Below are 22,915 nucleotides of genomic sequence, written 5' to 3'. Positions count from 1 at the left end.
GCAGCACAAGAGCGGATTGTGAAATCTTACATCAATTGGAGAGAGGAATGCTAAGCCCCTATTCGGAGCGAATTGTGAGATCGTACATTTTTACGTAAGATTTTACCAAATGAACTTTCATATGAACATTTTCAATTCTGATGGCAAAATCCAAACTAAATCAAAAACTAGATGGAATTATCATCTTCAAATGAAAATTATTCCTTCCATATCATCTTTCATTTTGATAAAAACATACCTGTTTGGTTGGAAGCAACCTCAAACATATGAATGGAGTTCGTATTTTCAATTCGAGTAGAAACCCCCTTTTTTCGACTATGTTTCAGCAGAAATGGTAAACGAAGCAAACAAGACATCGAACAATATCCAGGTCGTGTTCTTATTTCTCATCTCAAGAACAGAAAGACAGAGGACAAAACAGAAAGAAAGAGTAAAGGTTATTCACAACAGTAAAATGAAAAAGCTAGCTATAAAAACTTAGCTCAGATTTACTTTAAAAAGAACTACCTAAGAGTTGCTTGCTGCCTACCGCAATTGCTAAATATCGAAAATCAAATTACTAATATACACGATGATGATCCTAAACCTACATCTCTTCACCTGGAAAACTAGAAGAAAAAAAATGGATTTCAAAGCTCTAACTGAAAACATCTATAAAGTGCAATGACTGGATGATCATAGACACGCCAGCTGCACACACGACGATAGCAACAAGGCAAAGCTATGGCAAACAACATCCTGTAGGAACTCCTTTTGAGCATCTCGTCCAAAGATTACCTAATTTCTGTATTTGTGCATCGCATCGTCTAGCTATCATCACCTCCGTCGTGTTGAATTCGTATGTTGGGCTGCTTTACTATCATTCCTTATCCTATCAGCATACATAGGCAAGCGTATGATCTCATGAATTTCCTTCAACAAATCCTCCTCCGTGATGTTGTCTTTAATGCTCCGCATAACCTATTTCAAACGTCGAGAAATATTATTTCAAACGTTGAGAAATATTAATAGACGCAGGTTTCGAACTCTCAGCAAAACGGCATATCAAATTGGTAGGAAAAGAACCTTTCTATATGTATTGAAATCATTAGGAGTTGTTTTGTCTGTCCTGATACGCATGCAGACCCATACTCGTTCATCAGAATCCCAAGAGCACTCAACAATCTTTCCTGAATAGAAGGAGGGGTCGCCATCTGCAAAAGTTTCAAAATGAGACCTAAAATGATACACTGAAGAACTATATATTATTCGGTCTATAAAATATTTGCAGTCAAAAGTAGAATCTCATTCAACAAACCCAAAGATTTTAGACCAATGACCACCTAGTTATCCAGGAATTTTGGCATAGATAATGAAACATTGAGGGTAAAGGTTGATAAAGATAGATACAGCCAGAATTAGCCACATATGCAAGAGATAGTAGTTATCAAGGCCCCAGCATTCTGCTACATAACCGCGGTAGCATCTATATACAAACGAGTACAAATGTGGATTCATGAACTCATAAACAGAATACATCAGGTTCAACTTGGAAGGCGAGTCAGACACTCCCTCAGAAACTTTTCAATAAACTCACTTCATGCGCGGTAATTTAATACTTTATTCGATCTACAAGCCCCTAAAGAATTAATGAACTAACTTGACCAGCAATTTTAAATACAAAGATGACTAAACCACAGAAGTAAATTAACATCATACCACAAGTCCTGGACGATCAAGATGATATTTCCTTCACAAAAATTTTGCACTTGTGCACAATGGGATGTAAGAGTTCATCGTAGCAAATAAAAGATAGATTATTAAGAATGATTTAACTGATAATAGTGCAAAGAGAAGACTAAAGAATATGAAGTAAGAGGGCAGAAACTATTTGCATCAACCTTTGAACTTAACCCTATTTCCTTCCATTGTTTTCCTCTTTCCTCGTTCGAACAAAATAAGCGTCTGAGAATCATCGTCCCCCATCTGTCCAGACAATTAACTTCAAATTACTTCAGCATCAACTTCGGCAGCAGCAATCAAATTCGATGCTAAAGAAATTACTTACAACCTCAAAAAGGAAGTCGACTGAATTCATTTCCGGATATTTCCACTTTAAAAGACCCTCATGAGTTCGAGGAACATAAGCATCATCCCACCCCTAGAAAAGAAAAACAAAAATACTATTTCACCCCAATAAATGATGATAACAAATTTCCAAAAAAAAAATGTAGAAAAATATCAATTTATACACTAAACTTCCCAAATTAAATTAATTAAAGCTCTAAATTAATAAACGTATTAATTAACACCCTAAACTTTCGTAAGGGAATCAATTTTGACCTAACATTAGGACTCTGCTTCTGCTTCAAAATCATTAATGCACAACTTTCACGTCTAAGACTTCTTCAAATATAAAGATTAATGCAATATTCCAGGCAAATATTTGATTCAGGAGTTTTTCCTTTCATATGGGCATTTTTCATCTTCTCTTCTTCCTCTATTTTTCATTACTTATTTAAAAAATAATTATATGATAATTTTTCATGCTATTTGGTAGTGTTCTGGAAAAAAGAATAACGTTAAAATTGATTTATGAATAAAAGGAATAAATGATTGTGTATCTGAGACAATCATATTTCCTTATGGGTAATTATACTATGATTGTGTATCTGAGACAATATTTCTAACAGTTCCTTGGGCTGTTAATGAAACTATTAAATCTTGTAAGAAACCAAGTTTCCTGGAACAAAAGATAACTCAAATCCTATAAAAGGTGCAAAAGGTATCTATTCATATTTTATTTACTAAAAATTCAACTACCTGAAATATTAGACCATCGGCATCATGTGAAAGCCTCGGTATGAACTCCTTCAAAAGTTTGGTAACTGTGGAGAGCAACCAAAAGTCTTTCCTCCTCACCTAATGAGTATTTATTTATGTTGAATCAGATAGCCACAGCCAGAAGAAAAGAAATAAAAGAAAAGTATGGATACAAACCCTGAATGGCTCTAGGTCATATCTATACTGAGGGTTCCTACTTTGGTAAATATTCTGGCGCTCGTAATTACGAGGTTCGATCACTTCTTTCTCAAGCATCTTCCACCGTTCATAGAAAGGACGCTACAGCAATGGCAAGCTATTAGAGCTATAAAATGGAAATAACAACTTATCACTAAAAGATAAATGCACAATTAGTTGAACAGCATGAATTGTAAAAAAAGAAAATATGACCAAACAGTCAAGAGGCAGTTCTATATAAGGTCAGCCAATGACCATCCAAACAAGATATTACCAAGTGCAATTGGGAGTTAACTATATTAAGAGCATAAGGTTTCATCCATAAGGATCACTAACAAAAATATAAATCAAACCTCAGTGACTGAAACATGATTAATTGCCATCATATCATATATAAGATATCTTCTCTCTTGCTTCTGTGAGTCCGGCAGAGTGTCAATGATCATTTCTCCATCAAGGAGTGTGTAGTTGTGAATCTTCTCAACTAGGCCCTTGAAGCCAAAATGAACAACGTATATCAGGTTGAATGCACATACAATTATACAAGTAAATAGATCTCCAGTGAAGGATTGGGCTAACATACATCATTTGCATTTCTGTACGGAAATCTCATTTGGACTCTTCTAAATTTAAAACCCCTGTCAATCAAGTAGCATCCATCCATGGTTATTAGCATCATATATCTTGTTCCATCAGCTTTCCACGTGGCATAATAATAGCGTTGCCTTAGCAGTTGAAGATTCTCTCTGCATACCAAAAATATAAAATAGAACTCAATATCATGAGGCTAAATTTAAATAGAAAACTAAATCAATAAGAACATATAATCAGAGGGAGTGCAAGAATGATTGCTCAATTGCTTGCATTACTTTTTCAGGGTAAGAAGCATTTGCATTACCAAAAGACTGAGTGCGATGTCTCCACCAGAGCAAAGGAGCGAAGAAGACTATAGAGAAAGGGTTTCCAATATTTAAGCACAAAAGTAAATAAGAGGCGGTGGCAGCTTTTAAAAACAAGAAAGAATGCTAAATCTCTATGTTACTCTAGAAGTTCTTTATTCAATATTGTTGAGAATAAAAGAAATTATTCCTCTACAACTAAACATACAAATCAAAACACAAAGGTTTGCAATAGTCAGAACTCTTAAATTGCAATAGGGGTTACAAACTATAATAACGTAACAAAATCTTTTCTGAGTTAAGAATATAGCTCAAACGCTCCCCCCTTCCCTAACAAAAAAAGAAACGAATCTATAAATAACCATCCCAATGTTCAGATCGGAACTATAGCATCAGGATCACAGTTCATCTGCAGTTGAGTTCAGCAGGTAGCAAACCTGAAGCGTAACCCTGACAGTCACATGGAGGACTGCAGAGGAAGTAGAATGCAAATTACTAGAAAACCTTAACCGTGGGTTGTTATTAGAAGCATAGAGAGTGACCACCGGCCAAGCTTTTTCTAATCAATTATCTGGCATTCAACCCTTCTTGTCTCTTCTATTCCCATTCTCAGTAACCTAATTGGCTATGAAAACAGCACCCAGAATCTTTCTTTTATTAAAAGCAGTCCAAAAATCAGAGACGGCATATTTGCCTCTATGAAAACAGCCCCCTTGCTTGTAGAGTATAATATGAGGAGCCTTCATCCAGAAAGTAAAGAGTCATTACCACCTCCCTATCTAATCAAAGGGTAAGGTATGAAAACCAAGATTTAACAAAGAAGAAAAACCATGATTTCTTTGGCTCCTAAGGTGCCACCAAAACAAACAAAGTTAAGTTTTTCCCCTCCATCCAACGACTTTGCTTTACGAGGAACAAAAACCAAAATTTAATAAGGAAGAAAAACTATGATTTCTTGACCTCCTTGTCTGCGAGTTTCTTTTTTTTTATTTTTTTTTTCCCTTCAATCCAATGACTTCGAGTTCTGCCGCCATCTTTCATTTTCACTATAGATTACATGATCAAGGTGCTTTCTCAAAAACCTCCCCTGAATCTTTCTCGACTTTAGTCAGACCCTCTTCCACATTTTCATCGAACTCATCTATAGTTCTCAACAAACTATTTTCCTCCTAGATAAATCTCCAAAGGTCTCTAATTCAATTTTTTACCAAAATAGCATCGCTCTCATGAAAACTGAAATCCTGCCAACCTTTCCACAAGTACCAACACCAATCAAACTTTGGCGGAGGAAAAACATGATTAAAACTTTGGCCCCACCTTTTAGTAGTGTAGTTTCTTTGAAACAAGTCAACCCCTACTAAGAGAACTATCATAACCCCCTATCATAAATATGCAACTGAGGTACTAAGTGCAATGATGCATACGTATAGATTTTCAAGTTAATCGTTCATTGTAGTAAAACTATGAATGTTAACAACAAAATTAGAAGAAAATAAGTTCTTTAAAAAGTTACTAACAAAAAGCCAAAAAAGGGCTCCGGATTCATGACACATAGATTGGCACAGGAAGCCCAAAGGCATTTAGAAGTGGAACTAATTAATTTAGGAAAATATCATAAATGAAGATTAAGAAAATTTTATGCAACATGACCTGTTAAGAGACACAGGATGCGACCCGGGAAATTGCAAATTCGCTCTTGCCTGTAAAATAAATTAGTTAAAACATTGAATCAAGTACAAGCAACACAAAAAGGGGCTACATCTGCAATCTACACATGCAAATGCTTCAACTACATAACGTATCTTATGCATAAATTTCAACTACAATCTTTTATGCAATAGTGTTGCATAGACTCACGCATGTTGGCTTCAGCAAAAAGTTCAAACTGAACAAATTTTATTGTCCTATTTGAAAACTAGATGATCATTCATCATTCTCGTTTTTAAACGATGAATATAAGAATTGAATAGGACAGCAAAAAATTATACGAAGTATAAAATACATTCCATGGCTACCAAATAAGTACAAAGTATATTCCATGCCTACCAAATAAGTCATATGCTTCCAACTAAAAGATCATTTGTAGGTTGAATTAGAAATTTATTCTTGAACTTTGAGGTTTGTGTCTATTTGATCCATGAACAAACAAAACCACTATTTAGTCTCTGAGCTTTAAACTTTTTTAAAATTTATGGATCTACTAAATATAAATTTAGGGTTCCATTAGACATAAAATTCAAATTTATATATAATAGATCAATTAATTTTTAAGAATTTTGAATTTTTCTAAGACCTGTTAGATGCAAACTTGAATGTTCATGAACCTATAAACACAATTAAAAATTTGGGACCTATTAGACATTTTTTGAAAATCTGGAGACCAAATAGACAAAAATCTCAAAGTTGAATTTTACCTTTTCTTAATAAATAAATAATGGTTGTAATACACACACACACATATATATTCCAAATTTTAGTGGTACTTTGAAAATAGATGGTTTAAGTATAAAATTTCATGATCGCCTAGCAAGTAAAAAATAATAATTATTATTATTATCATTTAAAAAAAAGGGTAAAATGAAGAGTGAAGACAAAACAATTCACCCCATATAAAAATCCCCAGCGATCTTGTGCGAATATAGATGGAATAATGTCTTAGGTTCCATTAAGGAAGACGTGAAACCATGGATTATCTTGTCTATATTATGATATAAAAGTGCAGACACATAAGAAGAAGAAAAGGTTTAGAGAGCATACTCCTGCATTCATTTTAAGCATTTGATAGCAGAAGTGTTTAAAAGCACGTTCTTGGTCCTCAGGTATCTCATCACCCAATATATCATCATTTGTCATCACTTGAGCAGCATCATCATGATTTTCCTTGAAAACAACCAAGAAAAAAAAGAATCAAATAAGCTACATCCAAAGACTAATTAATAGATCTGAATTGGTCCTCCTATTTTGTAATTCTCCTATGAACAAAACCCTTCATTTCTGTCGACAGAAAAAGACTTTGTCTACAACCCAACAATTCTAATGAACTAGTTCTTTTAGTCCTTGCCAGAGAGGGTTCAAGAAAAACTATAGAAAGTAGCATATTGGTCTAGAGCATGGGACATGGGAATGTAATGTACCACGTCTTAATTCCTATCTTTCCAAGAACTAGCACGCTGAGTGCAAGTGTGTGAATGAATAGAATGGAACCTAATGCAAGAATTAACAAAAAGAAATTGAACGAAGTGGAGTCCTGGGTGGATTCCATGTGCAGTCTAACTAAGATCCCATGAGGCTTAAGGCAAAAAGATACTTCCTTTCATGTGCTCTTAGTCTTTGAAGCTGCAAGCAAGTTTGATTTCATTTCTTACTTGAGAAGACAATGAAGTACAAAGAGTCCATATATTTCTTTTTTAATAACCCCTCTTTCTTGAGAAAAAATGAAAGAACACATGATTGTGTACACTTCTTACGTATCTAACCCATTAATAGGAAGAAATTGAAATATTGACAAGAACGAGTACTCTATGAATATTGCATACATTCAAAGGAGCAGCAGAACCTCCATCATCGTCATCATCCGGAACTGCTTCACCATTAAGATCAAGATCTGAGGATCTCTTCCACTCAGGTGTGGGTGGGCAAACAACCAATTCAGGTTTTTTTTCATGATAGAAGGCATATAATGCATCAATGTAATCTGGCTTGTAAATTCCAGGAGGACGTGCATCGGAAAACATTTTAAGAGCCTGTGCAACGAGGATAATCCAATGTCCCCTCTCAAGGGGTAGCAAATCAAAATGAGAGATGAATCAATGAGATGAACAAAGATGAACCAAGAAATGATCATGACACGTGAATCATTTTATAGGTGGACTTACTAACCTGGGTAACAGAAATGGATAGTGCACGCGCAAGATAATTTATGATCATATATCCAGTGCGATTATGGCCATGCGTGCAATGGACAAGAATATACTTCTTTGAGTGTTTCTGACGAGAAATAAACTGACTGACCTGGGAAAAAAAAAAGATAATAATTAACGCATGTTCGGCTGTTCGGGCTCAACAATCTTCTCAGTTCCTAAGCTGAACAAGTAAAAAGTAAACAAGTCCACACATGCACAAATAATGAAAACATGTAACTGTGTGTATGTGTGCGGACATGCCAACACACTTTTTTTCCCCCAAATCAAACAGATACAGTAGAGAACGTATTCAAAGACCTAATGTGCATTGCCAGGACACAAAAGCTGCTGATTAAGGAATTCAATGGACAATAAGTTAGAAATTTGGTAGATCAAAGAAGCCCAGATTGATACAGTAGCTAGACAGTATAACACCCAAAACGAGTAATGATATTATTCAGTTCTTAATTTCACGTCGTACCCAATATTCCAAGAAAAAAAAAAGATAAAACAAAGGCCAATCCCTAGACCCTTCCACTCAAAATCTGATGCATGAAAGCACTTCTAATAAAATGGAAAAAGATTCCAGGTGAAAAAAATGGTACGAACCTCGTAAACGAACATATTGACCGATTTGTTGTCAGGTACAGAATCCCTCCCCTTGCAAGGAATCTTCCCCCAACAAGAAGAACGAAGATCACAGAAAATAAGAAAAGTTCAATACCAACAATTAAAAAGTACAACTAAGATAACATGCCATATTCCAAGGCTCACCTTAACATACTTGATACCCTCTTTATTCAAATCTGTCGTTGTATAATAACGATAAGAATTTGTCAAATCAATCACCAAACCGAGCTGAAAGTTTAGTTCAAAATAATCTGTTATTTCAACTTGGTAAAATGAGCAAGAATAAGAAATTCTTTATTAAAATATTTTGTTCTTTGGTTCTCCATGTGCATGAGAACAACTGACCAAAGAGATTTCTTTGTTTTCTTTATGCTACTATTTTTAATGAATACTTTATTTCTTATTAATGGAATGGAAAACAAGTTAAAGATTAAGAAGTTGCATCCCTATATCAAAAAAATAATAATAATAATAAATAAATAAATAAAATAAAATATAAATTGCACTTTTCTCTCTCTTTCTCTGGTATATATATTTTTTTTAATCCGTGCATGTGTTTGAGCGAGGAGTGTGAGAGACAGAGGCTTACTTTTCTCCCCCAAACTCTCTGCTGCTGATGGATCGCTTGCTTAAATGCATATCTTTTACCAGGTGCTACACAATCACTGAAGGTGTCGCCCAGAGGAACTTTGGAAGGAATCATGCAACATATTTCTTGACCAAAAGCAGGGCAATCCAACCAACCTGCAAGTAAAAGAGTGGTAAACAAAAATGGTTAAAGCATAAAGCATAGAAAAGAAAGTTTCTAGAAAAGAATGTTTGCTTTACATGGTCTACGTTTTAGCATCAGCACTCAACTTAAAGCCTCAAATATTTAGGTGAAAAAGATCGGAAAAAATAAATGGAACCGTAAACCTTTCGTGAACCTGCTCTTATTTGATCATTTGAAAACTGAAATATTTACAACCAGGTACATGCAAAGGAACCATAACCTTTCGTAAATCTTAAAGTATGAGTAAAAAAGAAGGAAAATGATAGAAACCAAAAACTAAGAGCCTCACCTGGAGGAAGCCTGCTTCTAACAGTTTTTTGGTTTTTAGCAGGGTAAGACTGATCCCGTGCCGGCTGTTGGTATTCATGCACCGGTCTCTCAATAGAGCGATCTCTTTTCAACCGCCTTTTTCTTTCTTCTCGTTCCTAACACAAACAAATGGATGCACAATCAAGCTGTACTTCACGTCCAGGTATCAATGTGTATGCATGAATACTGCTTGATTTCATGCAAGTACAATACACTGGTGCACTTACAAAAAGACTAAGCTTCCTCCTTCGACTGTCCATAAATCTCTTTTTCTTTTTTTCTTTTTTTTTTTCTTTTTTTTTCTTTTTGTATTGCTATATTCTTGCATTTTTCTTAACCTGAGCTGGCCTAGCCAAAAAAAAAAAAGTATCCCCGAGTATCAAATCTTACTACAGAGCATAGAAAACCAAGATGAGATTTTCCCTTTATCCGCTACTCCATATAAACAATTCTAATGAGGTGTCCAAAAAAGAAATAAAAGATAGGACTTAAAACAGAATCTTCGCAGAAATCCTCCCTCTTTCGCACCATCATTCTCGATAATGAAAGTTTATGTTTCTAGTTAAAAAAAAAAAAAATTAAAAAAAAATTTTAAAAAAAAAACACAGGGCAGAAACGCACATACCCGCCGTGCAATACTGGCACCAGTCTCTATATGATCCTCTGGAGCACTATACACCACTTCATGTCTATCAAACGTCTCTTCATCCTCTTCAGGCACCGGCGAGGCATTTAAGTCCATGAAGACAATCACTCAACGTCCACAAACCAACATTTACTCCAAACCTCACAATTCCTCAAACACAGCAGAGTCACAAACTTCACTAGTAACCCAATTCTAGGCACAACCCTGCAAGTCAAAACCCCCAAACAACACAAAATTAAAACCATTTCGACTACCGGTTTCCCAAGTAAAAATATGAACCGCATTACTCGTAGTACGTAACCCACAACCCTATCAAATGAAACAACCTAAATAGAAACAAAATCCCAAATTCTCGATGCCTCAATTCTGCAAATTGAGAGCACACGATCAACGTGAAACGGAAAAAGGAAAAAAAAAATCAAGAAAGAACATAAGAATAAAAGAATAATAAGTCGTACGAAATGGGAAAAAAAAAAAAAAAAAAAAAAAGGCAACACAAAGACAGAATCAAACCTCGGCAGGAAATTGCAATCGACTGCCAATCCCTGCCGAAACAACTAGGATCCAGCAGCGCTTGGATAAAGAAAGCAAGAGGAAGGTGTAGGCGTCGGAAATCAAGAATCCACCAACTCGTAGTCGAAAAATATTCTCACCTTAAACAGTCGCAGGAAAAATCCAAGTAGAAAAAACTCACATAATTCGCATTCGAAACCCTAAGAAAGAAAAAAAGAATAATGAAAGCAAAAAATACAGAGTAGACGGAATGAAAGAAGATGATGATAATCAATGTTTCGAGAGAGAGAGAGAGAGATAGGAGCAACTTTTAAATTTTAATTAATCTATTAAAAAATTTTGAGTTTTATTTATAAACTTTCAATTAGGGTTTCGTTGTATACAACATTTACATTTATATTTTTTTAAAAAAATAGTTTTTTTATAAATTTGAAATTTTTAAAAAATTTTAAAATCAAATAAATACGAATTTCAAATTTTAATGATTAAATTTATAATTTAATATTTTTATTTTGAAAATAAATTTAAACAAAACAATATAAATATACATTGAGTATCAAATTATTATTTAAAAAACCGATAATATAAAATATCAATGGCCTATTTTGGAATTAAATATGTCATTTTTGTTAAAAAATAATATATTTAGATTTACGTAACATATTTTAGAAAAAAATCTACTCATCTTAAATCTATTAAATTCTAAACTTTTTATAACTAAAAAATTTATATTTTTGTTATAACATGAGTAAGACTTCTTAAAATCTAAATATTTACATAATATTAGAGCGAAATTCGAGATACGAGCATTTATCGATAAAAAAAATTGGAATTTTGAGAAGATTTTAAATTACAATAATTACGAATTATTAACTTATGGTCTAAATGATTTGAAATTAACTAAAGTTTAATTGAATAAAATTTTATGTTATATTCAGGAGCTTAAGAAATTCAACATAGATATGATATTTGTTGAAGTAACATTGCTGAAATTGCATAAAAGATGGCAAATGATGAGTAAAAACAACAAAGCTTCTATAATCATGTACAGAATACTGATCAAAATTGTTAAAAAGCTTCATGAAAGTATGGTAGTTCCAAGGGAGTTATCATCTCATGAATGGGAGATGAAACCTTCGTTAAAAAGTTTAAAACAAGTCCGAAAAGAGCTAAACCATCAAGTATGGCTGAGTAGACCATCAAGTATGGCTGAGTAGACCGCTCGTGCCTGCCCCCATAGCCACACGGGCTCATCCTAAATGGAATGGCTCTCTTAGTTACACTGGTCAGCCTAAGCTTAAAAAATTTAAAACAAGTCAAAAAGAACATAACCATTAGGTATGGCTGAGCAGATCGCTCGTGCCCGCCCCCATAACTACACGGGCTCGCTCTAAATGGAATGACTCTCTTGGTTACGCTGGTCAGCCTAAGCTTAAAAAGTTTAAAACAAGTCGAAATGAGCATAACTATCAAGTATGGCTGAGCAGATCGCTCGTGCCCGCCCCCATAACTACACGGGCTCACTCTAAATAGAATGGCTCTCTTAGTTTCGCTGGTCAACCTAAGCTTAAAAAGTTTAAAACAAGTTGAAATGAGCATAACTATCAAGTTTGGCTGAGAAGACCGCTCGTGCCCGCCCCCATAACCACACAGGCTCGCCGTCGTCAGCCTAAGCTTAAAGTAAAGGAAAGGCCCCTCGGGTTTACTGACTCGAAAGATATCAGACCTGCTTGTTTGAGACCAAAGTAGAGTGTAAACCAGCATGCCTAAAGGCAATTAAGAAACAGAAGCTGCTACTTTTGTTTGGAACAGACCATTAAAACCCTTTGGTTCAAATTGAATGTTCCAACCAGGATGATGTCTAGTTTCTAAACAATCATATGATCAATCATCAAAAGTGGGAAATGATACCATTTTAAAGAGTCTGAAAAGCATTATAGGCCTCCAAGACATTCTTGCAATCTATACAGAGCTATTTGGATCTATCTTTGAAAAAATAAGAAACACAGCAACAACAAAACCAGAAGCCAGATATAAATAACTCCAAATCCAAGAGACCTAATTTAGAGAAGAAAAATCCCAGAAACACAGGAAAAATGAAAATGCAGCTCTGCCCTGACCTTCCAGCTCCAGTTCATGCTAAATCTTGTAACCGATCAAAATCAAGCGATGTCATATTCGGGTTAGAAGCGGAAACAGCTAACTTAGTATTTCTGGCCATTGTAGAAGCTCTCACTAATTTTCAGTTGCGTCCAACTTTTTCTTCTTAGGCATGGTCCTGCTCATGCATACTGATAGTAAAAACACAGCAAAATTTGAAAAGTTAACTAGTAAAACTCTTAAACTTAGCTATTTTGCATCCACTGGCAGCTGCTCCCTAATCCGAATTCTAAATACCTCAAGCTCAAGAAAATATTCCATAATTATTGAGATATATTTTTCATGTTGATCAGAAAATGAAGAAAAGGGCAAGAGTAGTTCGTTTTCAAAGATGTTGATGAACTAAAGCCTTTCAAGTTTCAATGTATTTCTCTGCATCTACGCGTGCTCGTGTGTGTTCTTTTAACATGGTAAAAAAGATTGCAAAACTCACATTAAGCGAAGGTATGTTCAGCACCCAAATTCATCTGAATTCTGGCATCACCGTCGCCGTACACAGAACTATCGCCTTCTTCTTGTGGATCGAACCCTGATTCTGCAGTTTCTAATATCTCTTCCCTCAGTGTTTCATGTTTCTTCTTCAAGTCTGAAGATTCCAATGCAGCAGCAAGGCTCTGCTTTATTTGTTGCTCCAAAGCCCAAATTCTGTTCTTTGAGGTTGCATCTGGTGTCTTTCCAGCCTTGGCTACCTCCAGTTTCAGTAATTCAATCTTGTCTTTTAGATCTGTTCTGCTTACAAAACTATCAATTCCCTGATTAATTTCCTCATTTAACATCTCTATCTTTGGTTTGAATAGCGACAACGATGACTGCTCGCAAAGGACTTGTGCTTTTGATGTTAATACTTCAACATCTAACCCTAAGGAGTTGAGGGCATTTACCAACTCCCCTTGTATTTCCTTCTTTACATTATCGATTTTCTTTCGCAGTTCGGGGTCCAAATCCGAATACGTAGACGCCCCTGAATTTTCAATTTCAGCTCTCAGCGCTTCATATTTCTCTTGTACATTAGGTTGACTTAGAACCTCTGCAAATTTTTTGTTGATTTCCTGTTTCAACGAGGCCTCCTTAACATCTCTTACTGATAGAGCCTTGAATTGAGATAAGTCATTTAACATGTCGAGTTTCTTCCTCAGATTCTCGTAGTTAGGAGCTTTAAATAACCCCTGGTTGATTTCATCTCTAAGCTTCTCAATTTCTCCTTTCAATGCAGGTTGGATAAGTTGGTCCGGTGAATTTGCTTTCGAAAACTGTTCTCGGAGCGTGGCGAGTCTGTCATTCAATCCCATGGCCTTTACTGCCGCAGAAAATTCAAAATCAACTTCTTTCTTTAATTTTTGAATCATCTTATTCAGAACCAAATCAGGTTGACCAGTGGAGGATTCCTTGGCTTTCAATATTTCTTGTTTCACTTTTTCCACCTGAACTTCTAGTTGCTGAACTGGGGTCTTCCCGACGGGTACTTTCTTCGTCTTCCTGACAACGGGTACTTCCTTCTTTTTCATGTTCAATTTCTTTTTTGGATCAATTGGAACGCCTTCTTGAAATCCACCAATTTTACGGAATTTCATCATTCGATGCCTCAATAGTTCTTCCGTATCCATCATCAAAAGCTCCTGAAACAACATGTGCAGTACAACTCATTAAAGTATAAGCTACCATGAGCAGCTTTCATTATTTTGGAAGAATTCAAGGACATACATCCATGGTCTTATTTATTGCAATTTTTATTTGTTGTGAGGTCCATGAAGGATCTGCATGCGCACCACCCAAAGGTTCCTGTGAAGAATAACTCTTAAGAACACGATGAACTAATAAAAGAACGTGCAATAACAAGATATGTGAAGGACAGCATCATTACAGGGATTATGCCATCAGCAATTTGTAGTTTGCACAACTCCGACGCAGTAATTCTTAGCTTCTCTGCTGCCTGCAAATAAAAGAAAATCTCAAAAAATACATATATAACAACCTTCACAAGAGGAAACTAAGCAATGAATGTATAAAAACCTGTGGGGAAGCTTTTGCACTCTTCCATAAGATTGCAGCGCAGGCTTCAGGGCTAGATCGTAGTAAGAATAGCCAAAAAAAGGAAAGAAATGATCAGCATGCACACAAATGAAGTTGCCTTACTTTACTAAAGCTAGCCATGAAATGCACCTGGCAACATAGAAAACTGCATTCTCAAGCATTAGCAACTTATTAGCACAACCGATTGCCAGGGCACCACCAGAACCGCCTTCGCCAATGACAATTGAAATTATCGGTACCTTGAGACCAAACATAGTCCTCAAATTATGAGCAATAGCTTCACCCTGCAAATGTATGAAGCAAATCAGTTCTCCAGATAAAGGAAGAGCTCGATGAAAAAAGAATATTTTGTTACATACTTGACCCAGTTCCTCGGACTTGAGGTCTGCATAAGCGCCTGGTGTATCAATGAAAGTAACAATTGGGAACCCATGGTGATCAGCATAATACATCATGCGAAGCGCCTTCCGATAACTATTGGGAATTAGATAAAACTTATAATCAGGACTAAACATCCGATACCCAAACTTCAAATTCTTCAAGTTGGAATTCAACTAGCAATAATTCATACTACTTCAAAACTCGTGGATAATTATATAATGTATAGTGCAACATGGGTCGCCATGCTAACATACCCGTGTGGTGTAGGCATTCCAAAATTACGCCGAATATTTTCTTTTGTGTTTCTACCCTTTTGGTGACCCATGAACATGTACCTTCTCCCATCTATGGTTCCTATACCAGTAACAATTGCAGGATCGTCGTACCCTAACCGATCTCCATGAAGTTCAACGAACTGTAAGGCAGAGATGAATAAAATATTTTTTCATTAACACGAGCAAATCCACAATCCAAAATTTTCGATATCACTTTCACAATAAAAGGAGCACCAAACCTTTTCAGTGATATTAAACACGTGATCAAGGAAAGTTGGCCTGTTAGGATGCCGAGCTATACTGACACGTTGTATAGGAGTCAAATGAGTGTACAAGTCCTGTAAAGCCTGAAGCCAGCAACGCGAAGTAATCAAACTCATTAAGGTAAATTTACGTGGAAAAGATTAATTTTCAATACTTCTTGGAATAAGAATTCTGTGAAAAGTAATAACAAACCTGCCGATATTTATTTTCCAACGAAAGAATCTGATCGCTAAAGTCTAGACCAGTTTCTTGAGCCATTTTCCGCACCTGTATCCATAATGAAAAGACTATCAATGCAAAAGAACACGATAGACACCCATCCAGAAGAAGCAACTAACATCAGTAAGGAAAGACTAACATCGTTAATCTTCTTCTCAAGAAGAACAAGTGGTTTTTCAAATTCAAGAGTAACAGGCTTCTGCGTCTCTTTCAGAGGCTTGAAATGTGAGAGATGGGTAAGAATTCCACCCTTGACATTCGGATCCGCATCAGCCGGCCATGGATACTCGTGCTTTTTCACCTTCCTTACCTTTGCACTCACTGTCATGTCCTTTCTTCTTGGGTTGAATCGCACTTTAGCGAGGTCCCTCAAAGAAATGCCACTGAAGCCATTACTCGAGCTTCGAAGAAGATCAGATGCCGAAGAACCGGATAATGCAGCTGAATGAGTAGAAATAGACGCCATTCTCTTCTCCTAATCACACACGAATTACTTTTTCAGCTCAAGAAAAAGAAAAAAGAAAACCCACTAACGAGATCTCTAACAAACAATACACTGGCTTCGGAATTATAAATCTGAAAAGTGGAGGAAAAATAATTCAGAAAGTATCATGAACAGTGCCCACTGCTTCGAAGAAGCGAGAAACAGTGACGATGCAAATTAAAGTAACAGTTCAAAATCTTACAAAAAGCTCCAATCAACCAAATCCACCATTAAATTAAGCTAAGTAAGAGAAGTATTCAACGAATCCCACTTCCGAACCAACTCCAAATCCCCATCAAACAAGCCGAATCTCAACCCACCTAGATTCATCAATGCCTCAATCCAACTCAAACCTACAACTCCCATAAATTTGCACAAAAGAAACAAAAACACCCAAATCTGATTATGTAAGGAAAAATTACCCGAAATTGGCTGCGAAAGACGTGAGATCCCCGGAGAAAAGACGCGGAAAAGGATCTAAAAGGTGGGGAAAGAAGAAGATGGTGTCTTAAAGCATTGAAGAGGAGGAATCAAGCTAGCATCGTAGAGGGGATCGTCAGAAACGAGGCGCTGTTTTTGGGACTGTAAGAGAGATGATAAAGAAGTGGCGATACTTCTTAGGGAGTGAGGGGTGGGCTTTGTGGTATTAAGAGCCAGTCTTTTTCGGTTAGGCAGTTGAAGGGAAAGGCCTGGAAATGAAGGAGCTTTCGTTTTTATTCAGCCCTTGGCACGTGTCTGCTCCACTTCTCGCACGTGCCTCACCTTTTCGATGATTTCTATGCTCTTCTTCCTATGGCTTTTGTCATTTTTGTATTTTATTTTTTTAATGTTTTTGTTTTCAATAAATTATTTACCAATTAATCTCACGTCAACAACTTGGATAAAATGCAAGCAAGTCAAAATTTGACTCAATTGTTTTTCACAAAATTCACCTACGTTTTTACCTTATAAAGCCAAAAAAAAAATATTTGAATTTCTAATTTTTATGTCAATTAGATAATTCTGTAATTATTAAATTATGTCGGAGTGTTTTTATTTTTATTTTTTTTAGATTGGGGTGAAAAAATTTAAATTTCTAATTTTTTTTTGTTAATCATTATATGAGGTTGGATTATATTTGTGGTGGCATTTAAAATCAAATTTATTGGCTAAAAAATGTGTCCGTGCTACAAATATCCAAATAGTATAACTACGATTTAAATAATATTTTTATTTTATATATATTTAGAAGGTTATGTAATCAAAATTTATGTATTGTATTTGTAGGAAAATAGAAATAGAAATTTGAATTATTAAAAAAACAAATAAAACAAATAAAAATATGTATTTATAGGAAAATAGAAATAGAAATAGAAATTTAAATTATTAAAAAAAATTAAAATAAACCAATAAAAATATGTATTTGTAGGAAAATAGAAATAGAAATTTGAATTATTAAAAAAAATAAAATAAACAAATAAAAATAGGTATTTGTAGGAAAAGAGAAATAGAAATTTGAATTATTAAAAAATTAAAATAAACAAATAAAAAAAATATGTATTTGTAGGAAAATAGAAATGGAAATTTGAATTATTAAAATATTAAAATAAACAAATAAAAAAAATATGTATTTGTAGGAAAATAGAAATGGAAATTTGAATTATTAAAATATTAAAATAAACAAATAAAAAAAATATGTACTTGTAAGAAAATAGAAATGGAAATTTGAATTATTAAAATATTAAAATATTAAAATAAACAAAAAAAATGTATTTGTAGGAAAATAGAAATGGAAATTTGAATTATTAAAATATAAAATAGAAATAGAAATAGAAATTTGAATTATTAAAAAAATAGAATTAAACAAATTAAAAGATCCGACCTGCCGGATTCGAACCAGCGACCTAAGGATCACTTTCGGAATTGTGTTCCAACTACAGTCCTCCGCTCTACCAACTGAGCTAAGGTCGGATGTTGTGGATAAATCATATTTTCATATTTTATTTATATTTCCTAAAATTAAAAAAAAACGTCACCTTTACTAGCTAGTATAATCCCAGCAAAATTGGTGTATAATCGTGTACAACTTCATATATATATAAATGTTTAAACCGGTTTGTACACATCTCAACTAATCTAATGATATTTGGATACCAAAAAACGTGTAGAACATAAAATCTTAGGTGCGTGTCCACCCTGAATTGAACTCATTCCATCCGAGTTATATACACACAATCCTAGTTGATTACGAACCAACCGATAAAGTTTTACATTCGTTCCTTCCACAATTCAAACACATATTACACAAATTCGAGCTATGTATCTCTGGAAATTCTAATATTTAATTTAAAAGATGTTTCAAATGGAGTAGAACATGATTATAGTGTAGCAGAATGACAAATTTATTGTCAGTACAGAAAATGAATGACTAAGTAAGTTTGAGAAAGAATCTCAGCCTAAGGCTTACTTTCAACTTATTCTCTCCCATGGCAGGAGCAAGATTTGATATCATCACCGGAAGCAGCGAATAAAGTAATATTCTTCATGTGGGATGGGGTTTTTATTCTCTAAGCGATGTCTGAAAAGGGAGCTATCTTCTTCCGCAACGCTCAAGATGAAGATTCTATCTTTCTCACGAACTTCTTGGCCTATCACATAACAAAGAATTGAATGGCAATGACTGATTAGATTACAAGGACAATGTATTGTTTCTTTTAGTTTCATTTCAATAATTTTGGTTCCAGCCCAAAAGAGACGAGGAACGAGAAGAACAGTTGTTGAGTTTCATGATTTTCAGAGACTAGTTTTGTGTGAGATCTCACGTCGGTTGGAGAGGGGAACGAGGAGAATGAAGCATTCTTTATAAGAGTGTGGAAACCTCTCCCTAGCAGACGCGTTTTAAAAACCTTGAGGGGAAGTCCAAAAAGGACAATATCCACCGGCGGTGGGCTTGGGTGGTTACATTTAGTATTAAAAGTTGAGGGAAAAATGAAAAAAAAAAAAAAAAGAGAGAGAGTTCTTAAGAAACATGTTCTATACTATTTAAGTAATCCTTAGCAGTCGAGCAGCTGAAAGGACATATTAAGGATTATTGAGAGAGGAGTAGTCAGTTTATAAGTAAGGAACACTATTTCCATTGATACGAGGCCTTTCGAGGAAACCATGAGAGTTTATGCTCAAAGTGGACAATATCATGCTAGTGTGGAGGTTCGTAGTTCCTAACAAGAAATACCTGTTCTAGAGTGAGGAACATGATCACGTTCCATGATCCTAGCCGACCGAAATTCGGGATAAATCCCTTGTAAAATGCCAGAGGTCCCTGAAAAACGCAAGTCCCAGATGGTATTTAAGTTAAAAAAACAGACATCAAGGAAACAATGGAAGAGTATGAAAACATACATCATTTCTTAAAGTCTTGATGAAACAATCAAGTGTGTTTTTGTAAGTTGAATCCCCCATCATTCTTGACTTCACCTGCCACAAAGGAATACGATCATGAGCGAACGATTCCGGTCTTCGATACAAGGGCAGGCAGTAAATACAAACAGTGACGAATTCAAGAGGCGACATAGCATGGATATAGAAAGATTACCACGTCGACCGGGGAGCCAATACATACAGCGAAAAACCCGGCTCCAAGACCAGCAAGAAGATGAGTAATAACATTATCTGTGAAACCTGGAATTTTCAAAATTGTCTGCAACAGATACAATAAGCTAAGAATCGACACAAACGATACGGGGCATGGGGAACAGGAAACAAGAATAGTTCTAAGAACACAAATTTCCAATGCTTATACCTGTTTCACTTGATCATAGCTGGCTAGTTCTGCGGCATTGATAATAGCATTTCTTGCAATATTTGGACCAATGCCGGTCCATAGAGCGCCAACTCCTTCCTATATGTCACGTGCATATCAAGCAAATCGAAATGGCAATACAATTTTTCCTGATATTGAAGTCGAATATCTAACCTGTCTCACTATGGTAGAATAAGCACTCAAGGCCCCGGAATAGCGCCTAGGTACACCGGGAGGTAATTTTCCTTCCGCTTGAAGTCTAACTTTCACAAGATCAGTTGGATTTGCTATTGTGATTCCTAGAGCCCCTGTTACATGAGGAGGGAAGGGAAATGTGTTGATAAGAGAAGTTATGTGAGATCCCACATCGGTTGGGGAGAAGAACGAAGCATTCTTTAGAAGGATGCGGAAACCTCTCCCTAGCAAACGCGTTCTAAAAACCTTGAGGGGAAGCCCGAAAGGGAAAGCCCAAAGAGGACAATATCACAAGTTATATGGAAGAAACATTTTATTCTGCTTCCCAATTATAAACAAGAAGTTATATGGAAAATTTTCCGACATCCTAAACAAGAAATACAGGCATTAACACAAGAAACAAATTCGACAACCATTAGACGTGCAATTATGGATTCAAGAACAAATGTTACAAGCAGCATAAAGTCCAATGCATACTCACCGGTTGTCAGTGCAGCAAGAATCTTCTTAGATAAAGGAACATCACCAACAAAGTCACTGCCAACATAAAAGGTCTTAACCTGTGATGTAAATGATGTACAAGTTTGCGTTAGATATGAGCTAAAAGACAGAATAATTGGCATGGAGACTGAACTTCCAATACTTACAGGCTCATACAACCCGATCCTTAAGCCTCCATACACGCATTGACGATGCAATCCGGGAACAATGCCTTTCCACAAGGATGCCAGACCTTCTTCTCTGGCTATGGTTGCAACAGTGCCCAGCATGCCCCTATACTTTGGTAAAGCATCACCGGCAACAGCTTTCTTTTGTAGCTGAAGCCTAACCTTGGCAGTGTCTAGAGGAATGGTGCATACCTGCATCAATATCAAATGCATGCCAATTATTGCCAACACATTCCAGATCCATAATTTAAACACAACAGTTTTGTTTTTTTGGTTATAGCTATCTGTTTTCGATCATTAAGCTTGAAATATCTACTTGTAGCAATGTGTGAGATCTCACATCAGTTGGGGAGGAAAACGAAACACTCTTTGTAAGGGTGTGGAAACCTCTCCCTAACAGAGAGGGGAGCTGGAGAGGGAAAGCTCAAAGAGGATAATATCTGCTGACGGTGGGTTCGGGCTGTTATGAATGGTATCAGAGAAAGACACCAAGCGATGTGCCAGCGAGGAGGCTGAGCCCCAAAGGGGGTGGACACGAGGAGGTGTGTCAACAAGGATGCTGGCCCGATAAGGGGATGAATTGGGGGGTCCCACATCGATTGGAGAAGTGAACGAGTGCTAGTGAGAGCGCTGGTCCTGAAGGGGGTGGATTGTGAGATCCCACATCGGTTGGGAGGAGAACGAAACACCTTCTCCTTTTTCTGCTAGGGGTGGGTTTGGGCTGTTACACTATGTTTCCCTCTTTTAAGAACACTTTTGAAATTTTAGCTAATTTCTAAGAACAAGAAACAGGCCCTAGCTTACTTAACCACAACGTAGATTGATTTCCATGGATTCACACATAAACACAGGAAATCAAATAGTTACAAAATCACAGTCACGATATAAAAAGATAATCAAAATTCAGTATTAACTTTAAATGATGGTCAAGATCCCTCGAAACAGCACTCAAACTCCTACCCCATTTCAAATCAAACCTTATTCAAATATCACATGAGCCAATCCCAGTACATTGTTAACCAGATTTGAAAATGGTCAAGATGTAGACAAAACCAGCTAATTATCTCACAAAACCACGGTTATAATTTGAATTCGACAGCTACAAAACACAGACCAACACGAAATTTCAGCAAGAAACTCCTAAGAAACAGGGTAGTGTAAGAAATCAAGACATTACCTCAGCGAAACAAGCAGCGAAAGCACTACTAGCGAACGTGCCAGCGAATGAGATGTCCGATTTACCTTTCGAATCGGCAACCATGGCTTAACCGGAGAAAACCCACAGGATTGGACCGGCGAGACGGAGATCAAATGAAATTCAGAGACGAAATCAATAAAGCGAAATATAAGGAGAGAAAGTGGAATAAGAAGAATAATGAGTCTCGTCGTTAAGATGGGAATCTGGGGAAAAGCAGAACGAGAAAGAAATGTTAGCGAAGCTTTGTTCGTCTTGGCTGCTGCTCTTTCCTTGTGCTTGGTCTACCGCGTCACCCGCCACCTCCGACGATCACTGTTATTTCTTTAAGGAAATGATTTTGCATTATATAATAAGATTTCCAAATAAAGATTTAATGCATTTCCTTGAAAAAAAAAAAAAACCCTTAGTTTTTTAAATAAAAATTTAAACTATAATTACAAAAAGCAGATTTTATTTTAAAATTTATATATTAAGTCACTGAAGAAGTACGTTGTTGATATATATAATAATAATAAATTTCAAATTTTTAAGTTTTTATCGGATATCATAACCTTAAAATCACTCTCCATCTAATATAGTATCAATTAACTA

General features: G+C 35.7%; 3 protein-coding genes and 1 non-coding gene across 8 annotated transcripts; all 4 read right to left on the bottom strand.

The window, feature by feature from the left end:
* Nucleotides 1-355: 355 nt before the first annotated feature.
* LOC111453716 (mRNA-capping enzyme-like) lies at nucleotides 356-10,948 on the bottom strand. Of its 3 annotated transcripts, none has more exons than XM_023094929.1 (18): nucleotides 10,672-10,948; nucleotides 10,138-10,362; nucleotides 9,493-9,628; nucleotides 9,021-9,175; nucleotides 8,576-8,659; nucleotides 8,411-8,473; nucleotides 7,779-7,910; nucleotides 7,436-7,642; nucleotides 6,657-6,779; nucleotides 5,550-5,599; nucleotides 3,584-3,746; nucleotides 3,354-3,491; nucleotides 2,980-3,102; nucleotides 2,803-2,901; nucleotides 2,048-2,140; nucleotides 1,881-1,965; nucleotides 1,066-1,193; nucleotides 356-960 (listed from the first exon to the last, which is right to left on the bottom strand). In XM_023094929.1, the coding sequence occupies exons 2-18, from the start codon at nucleotides 10,252-10,254 to the stop codon at nucleotides 817-819; spliced, it is 2,040 nt and encodes a 679-aa protein (XP_022950697.1). In that variant the 5' UTR covers nucleotides 10,255-10,362; nucleotides 10,672-10,948; the 3' UTR covers nucleotides 356-816. The 3 variants fall into 3 exon arrangements, with proteins under 3 accessions (XP_022950697.1, XP_022950699.1, XP_022950698.1); XM_023094931.1 differs by having other exon boundaries at nucleotides 2,051-2,140; XM_023094930.1 differs by having other exon boundaries at nucleotides 10,812-10,948.
* A 1,604-nt stretch (nucleotides 10,949-12,552) lies between these two features.
* Nucleotides 12,553-17,177, bottom strand: LOC111453714 (acetyl-coenzyme A carboxylase carboxyl transferase subunit alpha, chloroplastic-like). Of its 2 annotated transcripts, none has more exons than XM_023094928.1 (12): nucleotides 16,908-17,177; nucleotides 16,141-16,476; nucleotides 15,975-16,049; nucleotides 15,758-15,865; nucleotides 15,498-15,658; nucleotides 15,222-15,336; nucleotides 14,992-15,146; nucleotides 14,842-14,893; nucleotides 14,693-14,761; nucleotides 14,533-14,610; nucleotides 13,265-14,447; nucleotides 12,553-12,962 (listed from the first exon to the last, which is right to left on the bottom strand). In XM_023094928.1, the coding sequence occupies exons 2-11, from the start codon at nucleotides 16,465-16,467 to the stop codon at nucleotides 13,266-13,268; spliced, it is 2,322 nt and encodes a 773-aa protein (XP_022950696.1). In that variant the 5' UTR covers nucleotides 16,468-16,476; nucleotides 16,908-17,177; the 3' UTR covers nucleotides 12,553-12,962; nucleotide 13,265. The 2 variants fall into 2 exon arrangements, with proteins under 2 accessions (XP_022950696.1, XP_022950695.1); XM_023094927.1 differs by having other exon boundaries at nucleotides 12,553-12,949.
* A 1,163-nt stretch (nucleotides 17,178-18,340) lies between these two features.
* On the bottom strand, nucleotides 18,341-18,435 carry TRNAY-GUA. The gene is made up of 2 exons: nucleotides 18,399-18,435; nucleotides 18,341-18,376 (listed from the first exon to the last, which is right to left on the bottom strand). It is a non-coding gene; the product is annotated as a tRNA-Tyr (tRNA).
* A 270-nt stretch (nucleotides 18,436-18,705) lies between these two features.
* On the bottom strand, nucleotides 18,706-22,658 carry LOC111453723 (mitochondrial uncoupling protein 1-like). Of its 2 annotated transcripts, XR_002712296.1 has the most exons (10): nucleotides 22,304-22,658; nucleotides 21,106-21,318; nucleotides 20,940-21,018; nucleotides 20,438-20,571; nucleotides 20,264-20,362; nucleotides 20,057-20,161; nucleotides 19,864-19,938; nucleotides 19,697-19,783; nucleotides 18,936-19,112; nucleotides 18,706-18,893 (listed from the first exon to the last, which is right to left on the bottom strand). XR_002712296.1 is itself a non-coding variant. In XM_023094940.1 (9 exons), the coding sequence occupies exons 1-9, from the start codon at nucleotides 22,385-22,387 to the stop codon at nucleotides 19,074-19,076; spliced, it is 915 nt and encodes a 304-aa protein (XP_022950708.1). In that variant the 5' UTR covers nucleotides 22,388-22,658; the 3' UTR covers nucleotides 18,706-19,073. The 2 variants fall into 2 exon arrangements, 1 of the variants encoding a protein (XP_022950708.1); XM_023094940.1 differs by having other exon boundaries at nucleotides 18,706-19,112.
* Nucleotides 22,659-22,915: the final 257 nt, after the last annotated feature.

This window comes from Cucurbita moschata, unplaced genomic scaffold (assembly GCF_002738365.1).
Source record: "Cucurbita moschata cultivar Rifu unplaced genomic scaffold, Cmos_1.0 Cmo_Scf00015, whole genome shotgun sequence".
NCBI lineage: Eukaryota > Viridiplantae > Streptophyta > Magnoliopsida > Cucurbitales > Cucurbitaceae > Cucurbita > Cucurbita moschata.
The sequence above is the reverse complement of the archived record's forward strand: the minus strand, read 5'-3'. Positions and strand labels throughout refer to the sequence as shown.

What these genes read in the sequence shown, in the direction of transcription:
- LOC111453716 (XM_023094929.1), bottom strand. Translation starts at nt 10,254, where the DNA reads ATGGACTTAAATGCCTCGCCGGTGCCTGAAGAGGATGAAGAGACGTTT. An exon ending in AGGGTATCAAGTATGTTAAG is followed by an intron (nt 8,474 to 8,575) that starts GTGAGCCTTGGA and finishes TGTTGGGGGAAG; the next exon opens with ATTCCTTGCAAGGGGAGGGA. An exon ending in ATCATGTTTCAGTCACTGAG is followed by an intron (nt 3,103 to 3,353) that starts GTTTGATTTATA and finishes CCATTGCTGTAG; the next exon opens with CGTCCTTTCTATGAACGGTG.
- LOC111453714 (XM_023094928.1), bottom strand. Translation starts at nt 16,467, where the DNA reads ATGGCGTCTATTTCTACTCATTCAGCTGCATTATCCGGTTCTTCGGCA. An exon ending in GCAGTTTTCTATGTTGCCAG is followed by an intron (nt 14,894 to 14,991) that starts GTGCATTTCATG and finishes ACTACGATCTAG; the next exon opens with CCCTGAAGCCTGCGCTGCAA. An exon ending in CAATAAATAAGACCATGGAT is followed by an intron (nt 14,448 to 14,532) that starts GTATGTCCTTGA and finishes ATGTTGTTTCAG; the next exon opens with GAGCTTTTGATGATGGATAC.
- LOC111453723 (XM_023094940.1), bottom strand. Translation starts at nt 22,387, where the DNA reads ATGGTTGCCGATTCGAAAGGTAAATCGGACATCTCATTCGCTGGCACG. An exon ending in ATTCTACCATAGTGAGACAG is followed by an intron (nt 20,363 to 20,437) that starts GTTAGATATTCG and finishes CGTGACATATAG; the next exon opens with GAAGGAGTTGGCGCTCTATG. An exon ending in TTGGCTCCCCGGTCGACGTG is followed by an intron (nt 19,939 to 20,056) that starts GTAATCTTTCTA and finishes CCTTTGTGGCAG; the next exon opens with GTGAAGTCAAGAATGATGGG.